Genomic DNA, 17,412 nt, shown 5'->3' with positions numbered 1-17,412 from the left:
CCATAAAACGACTAACCAGAAACTTGGCTCCCTCTACAGAACCAAACAATACCTTACAGACACAGCACTGCAAAAGTCAGCCTCACCCTACTTACTCCCAGCCCTCCTTTACACATCACCCATCCTAAACCTAAATACCACTCTTGAATCCAAACTAGCTTCCTGCTACAATAAAATTGCTAAATTTGCTACTAGCTCGACACACAGAACCCACCACTGTCATGTCCTGAGACAATTTAACTGACTCAAACTAAGCAATGTCCTAAAACATTCATAACTAATATTTGCATATATTAACTACCCATGTAAATGAGCCACACTATAAAATATCTAACTATCTTACTGCCCTTCAAGGGACCTCCGCTCTGCTGACAAGTCTTTTTTTTTCAGTCTCAAAAAATCTTTTATTGAACTGTACAAGTCACAGCGTCACATGAAACATTGTTCGCTTTAACATCCCTTTAAAATAATGTTATTTACATACTTGTAGATAACGATTTGACATGACCCTTTCTTTAGAAAGTTTGCTCTTCTTTTTTTACACCTTTATTGAAGTATCACTGTCTTTATTGTCTTAATTGTGTAACTCTGAAATATCCCTTCAAATCAGGTAATACTAAACCTCCCTGTTCTGTTTGGAGGAACAATTTATCCCATTTGACTCTTGCCCTCTTCCTCTCCCAGATAAATTCCTTCAACTCTTTATTAGTTACTCTCCACAAGTTCTCCTCTGGTTGATAAAAATATGCCTGACTTGTGTATAAAAACATTTTTATTGCTTGTATCTTGCATCCATACCCATAGGAAAGCACTTCCAGTTTTTCAATTTTTGTATTCTCTTGTTTAGTCTCTTCCCACACATCCTTAGCTGCCATAACCAAATCATTTTAATCCATACTCCTAAATAACTGATTTTATCACGTCCCCATAAATATGGGTATTGCTGGACCAATTCATGTGAGGGTTAACAGTTTATAGTTATAGTCTTTGCTTTTATCTTCATTAATTTTATATCCAGAACACACATAGAACTGTCTCAGAATATACCACAACACTGAGATGTCTTTTCCTGGTTCCATCAGGTACAAAATAATATCATCTGCAAATAATGCCAACTTTTCTTGAACACCCCAATTATATCCTTGTATTTCTGAGTCCTTTATTTTCTTTGCTAGCAGTTCTAAATATAATGCAGATAACAAAGGGGAAAGATGACACCCCTGCCTGGTTCCTGTCTTTAGACACAACTTATCAGAGGGGAACTCTCCCACTTTGATTTTTGACTCAGATCTCTCATATATCCTTCTAATTAACCTTACAATTGTATCAAGAAATGCATACGTTTCCATTGCCCTTCTCATAAAATCCCAGCTCATTCTGTTGCATGCTTTCTCTGCATCAAGAACTACCAATAGCAGAAGTATTTTCTTATATTCTGATTCCTCTGGATCATCATTGTTGTTGTCAAATGTTTGCCTTCCCTATGAAGAACCACACTGGTCCATATCTATCAATTTTTGCATAATCTTTGCCATTCTTTCAGCCATTACAGACATAAACACTTTATAACTGTGGTTTAGTACTGAGATGGGTCTATATGAATATGATAAGCAAGTCCAGAGTTACTAGAAAACTCCGGTACAATGAAAGGTAAAAGAGACCAGAGACAGTATTTTGAATTTTGATGTGAAGGCTTAGAAATGAATGGTCTAGGACAGGTATTAGGTTTCCTTCTTTCTTTGGCACCTGAAATATTCTTCAATAAAATTCTTTCACTATTTGATCTAAGGGAACAAATTTTATAATCCCCTAAGACTGCATTTGATCTATAATAGGAGGAAACAGAGAGGTATGATTGCATGGCTAAAGAGGAAGTTCACTGCCAGTTGTATATTTTTTGAATGATGCTCAGAACCCAAGTGTCTGAAGTAAAGTGGAACCACAGAGGGAAGTGAAGACCTAGACTTTGGGGATGTTTTACTGGAAAGCCAAGGTGGGGAAGGAGAAACAGATGATGGGGCATATAGTCTGTCAGTGTTCGTAGCTTTTTGTTTTTGTAAAGAACATAATGAATACATCCATACCAGCCAAAAATTCTTCCTTTGTGACCATGCTCCAAAGTAGTGATCAAAAGAAGAGCTCATCTTTGGTGGCACCATTTGCAGAGGTACATTACCTACATTTTTGCTGCACTGCTCACTGAACTGCTGCCGTCTTCAGTAACCCACCAAATGGGCTAAAAAACAAAGAATAACTCCATTCATTCTCATCTCATTAGGCCCGCTACACTTTTAAATCTCTCATCCATCCTCCTTCAGTGATCTAACTGAGCTACTCATTACCATTACGATAACATTAGGCCTGGACAGATGTTTAAAATGGCCGATCTAGTAAATGGATTAAGTAACCACAGGTCCATAATCCTTGTATAGTCTTTCACAAGGACCAAACACACCTGAGTGTTTAGCAGAGAACACTCAGTTTCAGCTCCAATTTCCCTAGATTTTCTATTGTACTTTGCTACAGCTGAATGAGGGGGCAAAATAATGTATTATCCTAATGTTGAGACTGATGTGGACTTAATTAATCTACAAAATAAGATTCTGTTTCTCAAGATGTCAGCTCAGAAGCATCAGATGTCCTGGACTGACCACATAAATAAAAGCCACATTAAAGTGAGACATAAGGCCAGCAGGAAATGGAAGGTAACTAGCCAACATAATCCTTACCTGAAAACAAAATAGTACTGCATGACAACTCAAAATGCAAAAGGGATTTATGTGAATGAAACAGTAACCCTCTTAACAGCAATTATCATCCTTAAAGTGCTGCAGTGCAGCTAAAACACTTAAAAATCACTGCTTCCCATACTTGCTTAGGTTTGAAGAACACACCATATCTGCGAGGAGGCCTTCATTCAGCCTGTAGAAAAGGTATTCAGTAAAATCTCTCAAATGTTCTGCAGCATGCTGTTGTAGAACCTGGAAAGAAAAGGCAGTCAGAGGAGTGGTTAAGGAGAAGGGCAAGGATACGAATGAGGAGGCAAGACACAGCAGGAGCAAAGCCTGCCCTGGACTTACAGCCTTCGGGGAGATTGTGGAGCTTGGAAAACAGAACACAATTGTAGAACAAGAAAAGCTTCCACAGAGAAAAAAGGAAGCCCTCCAAGGGCGAGGGCAGCTGCTCTAGAAGAGAGGAAAGCTCTGGTAGACCTTTACCGTTTCCCAGGAGCACTGTGTTTCAAACGATGAGTGTAACAAAATCCAGTTCCATAAGCAATCCATAAATAAAGGTTCCAAGAGAAATGGGAGGCAAAAGAAAACAAACAATTGGTTAGACTTCTTCTGAGACTTTTTAGTCTTGTTCAGGTAAACTTCTGAAAAATGGTAGCTGTCTGTGGGGTAAAAATGTGCTTTGTCCCTTGTTTGTTGAGAAAAAAATTTGGAAAGGAAGTAGGAAGGTGGGATCTGATTTAAAGCTTAGTCGAAGTCACCTTAGGCATGAAAGTTCTCTATGCCTCACCTTACTCATGAAACGATCAAAATAACAAAATCTTCCACAGCCATGAGAGCATTGGTAGGTGAGACCCCTTCTGGCTTGCTTCAATGCTAAACCCACTCACAACAAAATCAGATAGAACAAAAGAACAGTCTTGCCTTGTTCAAAAAGAAGGAAAGTTGATCTAAACAAAGGAAAGAATAAAGGCAGAGTAAAGGCAGGTCCCAGGGAGGGGAAGATAGGTAGCCCTCATTTTTAGCTCCTCTCTCAAGAAAAAAAAATCCAGAGACCAGAACTGAAAGGAGCAGCAAGAACTGAAATGTGAGGACTGAGAAGAAAAAATACAAGGAAGAAAAGGAGAAGGTCTGGTAGGAAAAGCCTCGAAAAAAAAAGCAACCTAAAGGAAAGGAGGAACCTGAGGATCAGACATGAGTCCTGACAACAAATAGAAAGTCTGGCAGTTTGTTTTCCTAACAAGAACAAAAAGAGGCATCAAATTTTCATGGAAAAAATGGAGCATTTCAAAAGACTAGAGGAATCAAATTCTAAAAAAGAGCCAAGCGAATCAAAGGGCAAGGAGAACTGAGATTGTAGCAACTGACGTGACCCTGATGCTGAATACAAGGAGGAAAAGAAGGACAGAGGTGAAGAGTGAAGGCTTGAGAGATGGGAGGCTAAAGTTGGATACCAAAACAGAAGAGGCCAACAAAGAAAAACTCAGAATGAGAACTTGGGCTTGCCTGATTTATTTTCAACAATACCGAGGAAGTAGAGGAGAAGAGGAGGAGGCATAGAAAAGAAGAGCTTCTCAGAAGAAAAGGCAAGCATCCACTCTCCCAAGCTGTTTTGTGAGAAGGATTGAGTGCAAAGCGAGGCAGCTGATGATTGAGGAATGTGAAGAGCAGGGAGATGAGATGGACATCCCAAACTGCAGAGGACCCTGTCAAACAAGCAGGTGTAATGTTGAAGTATTGAGGATCTGCTATGTTTTTCTGCTCAGGCTACTGCTCAGATTTCTGTTTCCCTGGAGAGAAATTCTGAATGAATGGAGATTCAGCATGTAGTCTGTCCTAGATAAGGAATCTATGAGAACCCAAAGCTGTCTGAAATGAGGACCTGCAAGGTGTTGTACCACATGACTGTGATGTTGTGCCTGCAAATGATGTTGTCTGCTGGTTGTAAAGGTTCTTGAGTTGTACAATTGGGTTTTTGAACTGCCTGGCTGTCCTGCCTGCCATGTGCTCCAGTGAAGATTGATGCTGTCCAGTGATGGTCCTGCTCTGAGATAGAATTAGTGCTCCCCAAAGCATAATCCGACATAGTTAAAGGGTCCCAGGGTCAGGTTTTGAATTTGGCGAAAAGGGTTGTGACCTGTTTTGAAGTGCATGCCCTGGACCACTGGAGTGGACTTCTGGAGGAGGGATCTGGAGAGGAGGGGACCAGATCATCAGTAATGCAGTGACCATACAACTTTCTGTGACCATTGATGCTCTCATATAAAGAAGATGGCTTTCATGTGAAGCCTTCTGCTTGGAATCAACAGAATGGCATTGCAAGCATCATGCGATGCAGTGCCTGTTTCAGAGGAAGCCAAGGAGTTGTTGAAAGTAGGAATAGAGAAAAAGTGAATCTGGGTGAGGAAGGCCCTTTGGGGCCTTGTAGAGGCTAGGGATTCCAGATGGTGAAGAAGCCTTGAGTTTGGATGTTTCAGAATGTGGGTTCCTTTATGAGGCAGGAGAATCAGGAGAAGGAAGGGATTGAATTAGAACATGTGTTGTTAGAGAGCAGAAGTAGAACTTGCCTGAATAAAATATAAGGCCCGTCAAAAATAGAAAGGGAGTTGCCTGGAAGTCTGCAAAGTGCAGAAGGCCTTGCTAGGCACTTGTGGTGACTGGTGGTGAAGACTCTGAGCAGTAGGGATAAATAGAGGGTTGAACAAGAGGAACATGCCTGCTCGAGACCTGCAGATGAACCTCTCTTTTTCAGTGGGAAGAATTTGATCTTGCCTATTAGAATAGGCTTCAATAAGTCCCAGAGTACCATCAAGTCCCTAAGGTTGCATGAGCAGTAGCTACTGCAAATGTAGAAAAAGTGAACTTTGTTTAGCAGTGAAAGGTTCTTTAACACAGAAAGGTCAGTTTCTGTCTCCAAGAGGCAGACCTTGGAAGGACTAGTCTTCCCATTTCCTCATTTCCGGAGAGAACAACAGGCTCTGCCACAGAAGAGCATCCAGCTCCTCTCACTTAGATTAAAGGCTTCTGACCATTGACAGATGGGTGGAATCGAGTCCTTGAGTTTAAAAGTGTGAAATTTAAAACCTTTGTTTTTAAAACACGTCCCATCTGTCCAAACATCTGTCCTGGAATATCTTTTGTGCAAAACGAGAAAAAGAGAGCTCTTTTGGCCTCCGAGAAGAGTCCCAGGTGAAGCCCAGATGAGAGAGAAATTGAGTTTGGGGATTTGCTTGAATTGGTCTTCTTCTCTATCTTCTACCTGAGGTGAAGAAGCAGTCCATTGTCTAAGATCTATCTTCGAGACCACCTTGACCTTGCCTCTGGAGCTCCTATGAGGAGGCCTTTGCTTGACGAGAAACAAGCTGGGGGAAAGAGATTGAACCCCTGAAAATCTGGAAAACTGAACTTGCTGAACTTCTTTTTTGTCTTTCTGTGTCTCATAGATCCCTTTTCTTCTTCCATCTTTTAATAACTTCCTCAGCCTTTAGATCCAAAAAGAAATTCTGGTAAAACAGGGCATCTAATAACTTAATCTTAACCTTGGGGGCACAAACTTTCATGGGGATCCAGGCATGTCTCCTAATAACAGTACCAGACTGCAGCTTCCAAAGCATCAAACCACATTGTCAACAAAACCTGCATGTTAACTAGCATTAGCCTGTTCAGAGCATGTTAAAGGAAAGAAGTTGGCATCCCTTATCCTAGCAACAAAGCTTGAAGCAAGCAAGCTTTAAAGACAAAACAAACAAAAGAAACAATGTAAATATGAAAACAGCTGAAACATGCACCCTAAAAACCAACAGATAAACCTTATTTCTTTTATATACCTTTTTCAAAAACCTTCCCCTACAGGAATAGGGAAAGGGTTTTATTAGGTAGAATAGGATTTTTAAAGGTTTAAGACCCTAGCAGCCCTTGGATCCCCTGTTTTCTAGTAAATAAAAATAAATGAGAGTCAGGAACCCTATAATAAATGAGAGGAAGGGAGCATATAGCATGGGAATCTTCAAAAAAGCAGGAGGCAAAGAATCCAGGGTCAAATATAGGAGGGAAAACTATTCATAAATAGCTGAGGACAGGGAAGATATTTCAATTGGATCAAGAAGAAGAAAGCCTCAGAATTTCCTAAGCCTCTTCTTTCCAAAAGAATATTCCCTGTCCTGAAAAATGAAAATGCAAAGAAAAATCAAAAGCAGAGTCCTCAAAAGAAAAATCCTGAGAAGCATCCAAATCCTCATAAGTCTCACAGGAGGAAAAAGAAGAGGAAGAAACAGAAGCAGTAGAGTCTCTGAGGACCAGGAATCCCAGGTAAGGGTCAGGAGGAGGAGGGGAGTAGCTAGAAGATACAGAAAAGCAGAAGGAGTAATGAACCCCTCTTCATTGTCCCTCTTGGGCCTTTATTCAGTGGGAGTAGATTCAGAAGCAGCTTGAGCTGGAACTTTAGCTTTACATTTGCCTTTTGTCTCTTGTGAGTCTTTGTCAAAAAACTTGAAATAGTGACTCCTAGCGCTGAAAACTCCCTCTGACGTGACCGACCCATCTGTTAGGGACCCCTCACCAAAAAATGGCGTCGCAAAGGTCCCCCAGCAGGAGTCCTAGTGGGCCTCCGAAGGCAGAACATCGAGGACCATCACTAGGCCGCCAGGGCTCAAAAGAGACTGACAGGGGACACAGCGCCTAGACAGGCGCTCCTGCCTGGACGCTGGCTCGAGGCCTGTCGAGAGTTGTGTTTGTCTTTGGGCTATCTTTTGACCGGTGTCCTGTTTGGACTCGGTGAGCGCCTGAATTGATATTCCAAAAATGGCATTCTGCCATCGCCGCCTGCGCTTGATAGCAGAGAGCTTGAAAGATAGAAGTTGAACCTGTCAGGGCCGTGCGCTGGGCAGCACACAACAAAGAGTGTAAGAGAGGTATCTTTATAAGGTGTTTGTCACCTGATTAAAATGTTTTTTACTTCTTTTTTCTAATAACGGCTTTCTTCACCGGGAGGAACAGTTAAAGATTCTAGCGAAGAAGAACTTTGAGAACAAAGAACAACCAACAACCAAAACACGCAAATCAAAAAACCCACAACCAGAGCTGCTTTCCACCGCACGGCAAGACTCCACGCCAAGAAAGACTGAAGAGGCGCGTCTGCTGAGGGCTGTACCAGCCGGCGTACACGCGCTGACGCTTAGGTACTTATACAGCAACCACGGACCCACTGAACTGCAATTCTGTGCGACCCTGCCTGCCTGCGGCAGGGCCTACAGTTATGACTGCAACAGTGAAACACGAAGAACATCTGCTCTAAACTATTGCTGTTAAAAGAAACCTTACTGCCACCTTAATGCTATACCATGCTGCTGATGTTTTAAAGACAGTACTTGAACTTCCACTCCTTATACTCAGACATGACATTACATGAAGTTGTCCGTAAATTATTCTCCAGTACTAGTATCAATCCAATTTACTAAAGCGTCAGCTAGAAAGTTCTGTGTCCCTGCACTGAAAATGGCAGCTGCCACATTCACTCATTTAATTATTTATGCATTCAGCTAATATATAATTTGATAAATATTTACTTTCAGTGATTTGTTTAAGCCTTGCATTAGGAAGGTTATTTTGAAAACTAAGCAGAATGCTGCATTTGTCACTTGCAGTCCTATGTAATTAAACTGCATGAACACTGAGCCTTGTCTTCTGAACCTTGCATCTTGTACACTGCATTCATTATGCAGTCCTATATATTTACATTACATGCACAGTGATTGCTGTCCTCTCGACAATGCATACCGTACAGTGCATTCATTATGTGGTCCCATATATTTATATTACATGCACGGTGACTGCTGTCCTCCATACACTACATTCATTATGTGGTCTTATGTAATTATATTACATTACATGTACAGTGACCACTGTCCTCCATACACTGCATTCATTATGGGGTCCTATGTATTTATATTGGGTCCCCTTCAGCAGATCAAATTTTCAGAAAGTCAAACTTCACTTCATATGGTCGAAACCATATGATTGAAACCATAAGATCAACTTTCCAAAACAAGCTTTCGTATGGAGATCCTAGTACAGTGGGGATCGGGGTATTTACCCTTTTCCCCACTGATTTGCGATCTGGGAGTTGGAATATCCACTATATATAACATGCAGTATTATATACAATATGAAGGGGATGTGGGGGAGTGCAGGGGGCTTGCCCCCCTTCAAAAAACATGGATTTTGCTTGTTTCATCTTGTTCAGAAAGCAGATCATACAGACTCAAGCATGTGAAGTTTGACTTTCTGAAAAGTCAATCTTCTGACACAGATCCACTTGCATTACATGTATGATGATGGCTGTCCTCCATACACTGCTTTCATTATGTGTGGTGATCACTGTCCTCCATACAATGCATTCATTATGTAGGGAGATCACTGTCCCCCATACACTGCATTCATTATGTGGGGTGATCACTGTCCTCCATACACTGCATTCATTATGTGGGGTGATCACTGTCCTCCATACACTGCATTCATTATGTGGGGTGATCACTGTCCTCCATACACTGCATTCATTATGTGGGGTGATCACTGTCCTCCATACACTGCATTCATTATGTGGGGTGATCACTGTCCTCCATAAACTGCATTCATTATTTGGCTCTCATGGTGATCAGTGTCCTCCATATACTTAAAGGATTTTAGGCTATAAGGAGGTTACTAGGCTAATGGCCCTGGGGCCCTTACAAGCCTAGCCAAGAGTTTATCCCCAAAAAAGAAACCTCGGTCAGCACCTGTCGCCCCTGTCAATAAGGGACAAAGATGGAATCCCTGGGACAAATTTGTGGTTTCCCATCCACTCATCAAAGTTGTGCTTGAAGAGGGTCAGCAAGCTACTCTGTTTGACATGTATTGGAAGTCTATTCCAGAGACGGGGCAGCTTCTGGGAGACAAACCTGTCTCGCCAGCAGGTTTTGTTGATGTCACATATTAGATTTAGGCCTATCAAGTGGGTAATGCACAAGGAGTTAGACTTATGGATATGGAGCATCTCTAGTAGGGCAGGGTCCGATATTGCCTTGTAGGTGAGACACAAATCACCTCTGAGCAATCTGTATGATACTGAGTAGACTGATGGCTATGGATTGTCTTTGTGAGGTATTTCTGTGTCTTTTCCAGTTGGTGTAGGTGTTTGGAGAGGTACATACCAAACAGGGTGTTATACTCATAAGCCTAATGAGGGAGGAGTATAGAGAGGTAATAACCCCCTTTTTTTCTGGAGGCAATCCCTTTACTTATGAGATGAACCATGTAAAAGGCTTTTCTGATCACTACTGCTACATGATGGTCGAATGTGAGATTGTTGTCAACCTGACTACCCAGGCCTCTCACCACAGGTTGTATGCTTAGGGGGTTGCCATTGATGTGGTAATCAGTAGGGGCAGTGTTTTTGCTGAATGGTACGATAATACATTTTTTTGTGTTTAACTTAAGGCCATGATTTTGGCACCAGTTATTTGTAGCTGTGAGACCCTCTTGCAGTATGATAACATCATTTGGGGAGGCAATGACAGCACCCAACCTAAGTCATATGCAAACTTGGTCAGCCACAGGCCTTTTGTCTTTGATGAGACAGGGATTTATGTGAAGTTATTTTAGCTTTTCAATGATGCCCGAGTCAGGGATTGTGTCAAAGGCCTTGGTCAGGTCATGGTAAGCTGTATGTACTGACTTTCCCTCATCTCGGGCCTTGGTGGCAGTCTCAAAGAAGTCAACCAGGTTCAATAGGCAAGATCTACCCATGATGAATCCGAATTGGGTGGGGTCAAGTGCTTGGAGATTGCCTATGTCCTTGTTTATGAGATCCATAATAATACGCTCCATGGCTTTACAGCTCAGACTTGTCAAGCTAATAGGGTGATAGTTTCCTGGATCAGTAGTGGCACCACTTTTGTGCAAGGGGATGACAATGGCAGTTCTCCACTCTGCTGGAATGAAGCCTGTAATTAGGCTGTGGTTGAATAAGGTGCTCAATGGCGAAACCAGTTCTTGCTGGAGATGGTTCAGAATACAGCCTGGGATACTATGAGGTCCCATGGAAGCTGTGTTCTTTGCCTTGGACAGGGCCTTTAACACTTGATCTATGGAGATGTGAGGTGTGAGACAAGTATTAGGGATAGGGATGTCAAATGAGTCTTTGGGGGGATGGGGGTGAAGTTTGCTCTGAACCTATCAGCTAGCAGGTTGGCTAAGGCAACAGGATCAATGTAAGTGGTACTATTAAGTACTAATTCTGAACAAACTTGGGCTTTGCCATGAAGGTTCCTGATGCAACTGAAGAAGGATTTGTGGTTTACTTTTCTTTTGGAGGATAGTTTCAACTCATAATTGGCTTTGGAGGTTTTCGCAAGTGATCTAATTTGCTTGTTGAGACTGAGGAGGGTGTTTTTCCAATTTGGCATTTGTTCCTTTTTAAGCTTGGACAACAGTTTCTTCCTTTTGTTGTAAAGCCTGTTGATAGAGCATGCCCACCAGTCAAGTTTGTATTTCCTTGAGGAGCAGGTTTTACTTCTGTTGGATATAGCTGAGTCTATGAAGTTGTACATGTGCTTGTATACTGCATTGGCGTACTGTTCAGCATAGTTGCCTGCATCCTCTGGGGGCGGTGGTGTGAAGCTACAGATACCCTCCCTTAGGAGGCTGTAGTTAGCTTTTGAGCAATTTTTTAGCCTGGTTTTGGCTGGGGTTGGGGGGTTGGGTGGGATAGAAACTTCGAATGAGACAGACTGATGATATGATCTCACCAGGGAAGAACATACTATGGGAGTGGTGCAGCGGTTACCCATGTTGGTGATAACCAAGTCCAGAATGTTATCTCCCTTTGTGGGGAATGAGACAAGCTGATCTAGTGCATTAGAACTGATAAAGTCAAGGAATCGTTGGGTGACTGCATTAGTGTAGGAATAGTTCACCCAGTCTATGGTGAGGTAACTGAAGTCACCAAGGATCAGGGTGTTAGGGGGTACCTTGATGGAGTCAATTAGGTCCAGGTAGGAGGAGTGGGTGCCCTGAGTCATGGGAGGGGTCTATAGCTGGCTCTAACTTGGATGGGTGTTCTTGCCAACTGTCAGTTGCACCTTGAGTAATTCCAGAGCATTATGTTGACAAATTAGTCTGGAGGTGTGCCTGTCCTTAATGAAGATAGAGACTCCACCACCCTTAGTCTTTCTGACCTTATTTTAGGGTCAGAATATGTGGAATGAGGTATAGCCTGGTAAGGCAGGGGTGCTCTCTCCAGCCCTGAACCAAGTTTCCGTGACCACACAGACATTGGCATCTTCCAGTGTGAGGAGAGCCTCCAGTGAGTGCATTTTCAGGTTGATGCTCCTAGCATTAAGCAGCATGACCTTCAATTTGCTTTTTGACAGATCTTTTATGTTGGAAGATTTGTCTTTGGGACATAGCCTAAAAAAAGCACAATGAAGGAGGCAAGAGCCTTGGCCAAGATCCAGAACCGCAGGGGTGACAGGGGGAGGCCGGCTCTGGCAAAGCATTGATGCTTGTCAACCATGTCATCCCAGGCAGACAGATAATGGATCCCCTTGGAAAGACACCAGAAACTAAGCCAATTATTGAAGTCAATTATTTTCTGTTGGCACTGTGGTATCATTCTTCATGAAGGGTGATGGTAGGATGCTGCTTAGGGCTAGGGTCATACCTGTCTGGGAAGCATACTCAGAGTTCCATCATGTTTCTCTTCATATAGTCCAGGGAGGTATGACTCAAGTCATTCACACTATCATGGACAATGACAGTGTCATACTTGCACCTGTTGTGGAGAGACTTAAGTGAGTGCGTGATGTGGCGGATTCTGGCACCTGATAGACAGCTGACCGTGGCCTTCTCCTTGTTGAGCCTGGTGAGGGGACATCAGTGTATCTCACTATTGAGTCACCAATGACTAGTATATTTGGTTTATTGTTATGCCTTATGGGCTGCAATGGTTTATTTTTATGCCTAATGTGCTGTGTTTGTGAGTCAGTGGTGTGTTGTCTACTGTGTGTGATGTAATTGGTGTTGTGGGTGGAATGTTTTGAGTGTGTTTTGGCGGTCTCTGTTGTTTAGGTTAAGTTTTTATTGAGGACCCCTACATAGATGGGTGTGTGTTGTGCTTGGTTTTATGATGTGGGTGGTGTGGTGCTTGTGCTGGCAATCTCCTCTTTGTTAGGAGTGCTGACTGTGGAGTGAGAGAGCATGGATTCCAGGTTACTGATGTAGCTGCATTTCTTGCAAGTAGAAAAATTAATGCTAGGAGAAGAGGACTGTCCGTGAACATGAGGCAGTTGCTACACTGTCTCAGCTTGCCCATGTTGACCAGGCTTGCAGAAGAAACTGATGGGAATTGTCCAGACATACTGTTCTGAATACTTGGCAGATTTACAGAGAGCAGGATATGATAAGGATTTGTCTGCAAGAATGTAGATCACAAAAACCTTAAATGTATAACACTGGCCTGAAGCACGTCATTCATTATGTGGCAGTATGCAATTACATTACATGTCCGGTGATCACTGTCCTCTATACACTGCATACCATACATTGCATTCATTACATGGCCCGTTGTATTTACATTACCTGTATGATTGTTGTTCTCGTGACACTGCATAACATATATACTGCATTCATTATGTGGCCTTATGTAATTACATTACATGTGCAGTGATAGCTGTCCTGTATACACTGCATTCAATATGTGGCCCTGTGTATTTACATGTACGGTGACTGCTGTCCTCCATTTATTATATGGCCCTATGTATTTACATTATATGTATAGCTAGCATTGTTCTGCTGACACTGCATACCATAAATTGCATTCATTATTTTGATCACTGTATTCATATTGCATGTATGGTGATCACTGTCATCCATACATTGCATACCATACACTGCATTCATTATGTTCCCCATGTATTTACTTTACATGTACTGCAATTGTTGTCCTCCTAACACTGCATATTGTAAATTGCATTCATTATGTGGCCCTATGCAATTACATTGCATGTGTGCTGACAGCTGTCCTCCAGACACTGCATACCATACACTGCCTTCATTATGTGGCCCTAAATATTTATATTGCATGTATGGTGATCCCGGACCTCCTGGCAATGCACTCATTATGTGGCTCTATGTATTTACATTACATATATGGTGGTCATTATCCGCCCTGACACTGCATACCGTACACTGTATTCATTAAGTAGACCTGTGTCATTGCATAACATGTACAGTGATCGCTCTCCACCACATACTGCATTCATTGTGGCCCTATACAATTACATTACATGTACAGTGATTGCTGTCCTCCTGACACTGCATACCATACACTGCATTCATTATGTTGCCCTATCTCATTGTACTACATGTACAGTGATCACTGTTTTCCATATATTACATTCCTTATGTGGCTATATGCAATTATATTACATGTACAGAGATTGCTGTCCTTCTGACACTGCATTCATTATGTGGTCCTATGTATTTACATTCCATGTATGGTGATCGCTGTCCACAATACACTGCATGCCGCACACTGCACTCATTATGTAGCCCTATGTATTTATATTACATATATAGCAATCACTGTCCTCCTGACATTGCATACTGTGCACTGTATTCATTATCTGACCCTATGTATTTATGCTACATGTACAATAATCACTGTCCTCCTGACACTGCATACAATACACCACATTCATTATGTGGTCCTATGTATTTAAATTACATGTAGGGTAATTGCTGTCCGCCAAACACTGCATACCATACACTGCATTCATTATGTAGCCCTATATAATTATATTACATGTACAGCGATTGCTGTCCTCCTGACATGACATACCATACACTGCATTTAATATGTAGTCCTCCTGACATGACATACCATACACTGCATTCAATATGTGGTCCTAGGTATTTACATTATATGCATGGTTATCGCTGCCCACCATGCACTGTATACCATATACTGCATTCATTATGTGGCCCTATATAATTATATTACATGTACAGTGATTGCTGTTCTCCTGACATGACATATCATACACTGCATTCAATATATGGTCCTACATATTTACATTATATGCATGGTGATTGCTGCCCACCATACACTGTATACCATACACTGCATTAATTATGTGGCCCTATATAATTATATTACATGTACAGTGATTGCTGTCCTCCTGACATGACTTACCATACACTGCATTCAATATGTGGTCCTATGTATTTACATTATATGCATGGTGATCGCTGCCCACCATACACTGTATACCATACACTGCATTCATTATGTGGCCCTATATAATTATATTACATGTACAGTGATTGCTGTCCTCCTGACATGACATACCGTACACTGCATTCCATACACTGCATTCATTATGTGGCCCTACATAATTATATTACATGTACAATGATTGCTGTCCTCCTGACATGACATGCCATACACTGCATTCAATATATGGTCCTATGTATCTACATTATATGCATGGTGATCGCTGTCCACCATACACTGTATACCATACACTGCATTCGTTATGTGGCCCTATATAATTATATTACATGTACAGTGATTGCTGCCATCCTGACATGACATACTACACTGCATGCTTTTTGGGCACACTATATTTACACTGTGTGTGCAGTGGGATTTCTCTTCTGAACAAAATACATTTACTCTACATACTGAGCACATACTCTTCAAGAACAATTCTGTTAGTATTTATTTACTATATATAATTTCTTAGGCCATGTAACTTATCATTCTTATTTTGAAACGTGTACACTTTGTGCATGAAATCAGATTTTGCATAATGTTTGTATCATATTGGTGTATCTATAGTAAACACATATGTAGTAACAGATATTACAATTTAACTCATAGCTGGACATCAAATGTACAGCCTAGGTTGTGACTAAACAGGGTCTTTGTGGGCCACTCCACTTAACTAGTCAAAAAAGAATGAAAGACCACTGAGAAAGGGATGTTATGCCCTTATGACCTGACATCATGTCTAGTGTTTTATACAAAATGAGAAGTTTGTCTCTTGAACAGAAGAGAAAAAAGACAGGGAAAGCAATTGCACATTAATATGGAAATAAATCAGATTTTTCACAGCTAGTTGAAACAACTCAAGCCACAGTATGTATAAAGAATAATATTAAATTTGCAATAATGTGTAAACTGTACCTGAGCAGGTGAGGTGAGGGCATTATTTGTGGCTGACAAAAACTCCTCCAACTTGAGTTCAACTGGTAACCCACAGCTGCTAAGCTGCACCAGCAGAAGTGCTGCTGCACCCTAAAACAGAAAACAAGAGGTGTTAGAGGCACCCTGAAATAGCAAACAAGGAGTGCTACAGGCACCTTGAAAAAGTGCATTAAGGGTCTTGCAAGTCCCTTAAAGGGATGAATTAGAACAAAGACATTAATGTAAACAATGCAATGGAAAACAAACTGCATCTATGTTGTCCAAGTCAGCAACAAAGTACTCTGCACAGCACAGACCCTACAGTTACTAAAAGCCATACTTGGTATCTGCCACAGTCACACACTAACCCCAATAAATCACTTACTCAATAGACCAATGCAACAAACTCAGTTTATCTTGTACCTAAAGTCCTAAACTAAATTAAATTCTGATATTCTCTGTGATTTAAATTAAGTACGAAAATGCCTGGGACAATGTGGATGGGCAGCCTATTGGCTTTCCCTTCGCTGACAGCCTTGTTACAATGGTTATTCCCAGTTAGTGTAGTAACTGCCTTATGCTCACATGCAATGACCTCTTACTAACCACAAGCACCTCTGTTGGTGAGAGGTAAAAATACTTAATAGGTATGGAGGCTTCACTCTCACAAAAAACACGAACAGTGAGCTTCCCACAAACACACCACATTCAGCAGGAACTCCCACTGTAATGGCACATGATGATGCTGTAAAAACTTCACTACAAAAGCCTCCTACGCCCAAAATGACTAAATCTCAGTAGACACCAAACAATGCATTGCATCCTAATATACACTCAGTAAAGAGTCACCATCAGCCAAACAGCCTCAAATCCAGTACACCTGACCACTCCTCCGTCAAAAGTGTTTCAGTCATCAGTGGCCCCACACTAAGACACTCTGACTTTCCGTTCATTAGGCTGGACAAGAACAGGATGACAGTGATTAGTCTTTAGGGTGCTGGAATTTCAGATGTCTCCAGGACACCAGACAACTATAACTGTAACATGACGGTTGTTCACATGGCAGTGAATGACTTAGGTGCAGAACTCTAAGGGATATACAGAGAGATGTGTCCAAGTTTTTTATGTTTGCCACTTGGTACTGAGTGGAATCCTCCTTTCTCTGAGAATGTTGCCTAGGTAAAAGATAAGATATTTAGCTTCAACAATTGGCTGAATACATGGTATCACCCTGGGGAGATCCATTATGTGTCAGTATGAACAAGATGCTACACAGCCCTACTTGCTTTGCAAAGTAGCGCCTCCACCTCTTATTCAAAGGCTTCCACATACATACTAGCTAAAGCCTCTGCTGCTCCCATAGTGCCTCTTTGCATTTACCTTATATGTACAGTGATCGTTGTCCTCCATTCACTGCATTCATTATGTGGCCCTGGAATAGTCAATTTAAAGAAC

At 41.6% G+C, this 17,412-nt stretch overlaps 1 protein-coding gene across 1 annotated transcript in view; it reads right to left on the bottom strand.

Annotated features, from left to right (window-relative positions):
* The window catches only part of STK36 (serine/threonine kinase 36), a 786,440-nt gene that overhangs the window by 232,740 nt on the left and 536,288 nt on the right, over positions 1-17,412 (bottom strand). Inside the window, exon 21 of the mRNA XM_044086614.1 lies at positions 15,958-16,068. Coding sequence (XP_043942549.1) covers positions 15,958-16,068 — 111 coding nt within the window. The remainder of the gene's footprint in view (positions 1-15,957; positions 16,069-17,412) is intronic.

This window comes from Protopterus annectens, chromosome 10.part0 (genome assembly GCF_019279795.1).
Source record: "Protopterus annectens isolate FY-2018-M chromosome 10.part0, PAN1.0, whole genome shotgun sequence".
In the NCBI taxonomy this organism is placed as follows: Eukaryota; Metazoa; Chordata; order Ceratodontiformes; family Protopteridae; genus Protopterus; species Protopterus annectens.
This window is presented reverse-complemented; position numbering and strand designations above follow the sequence as displayed.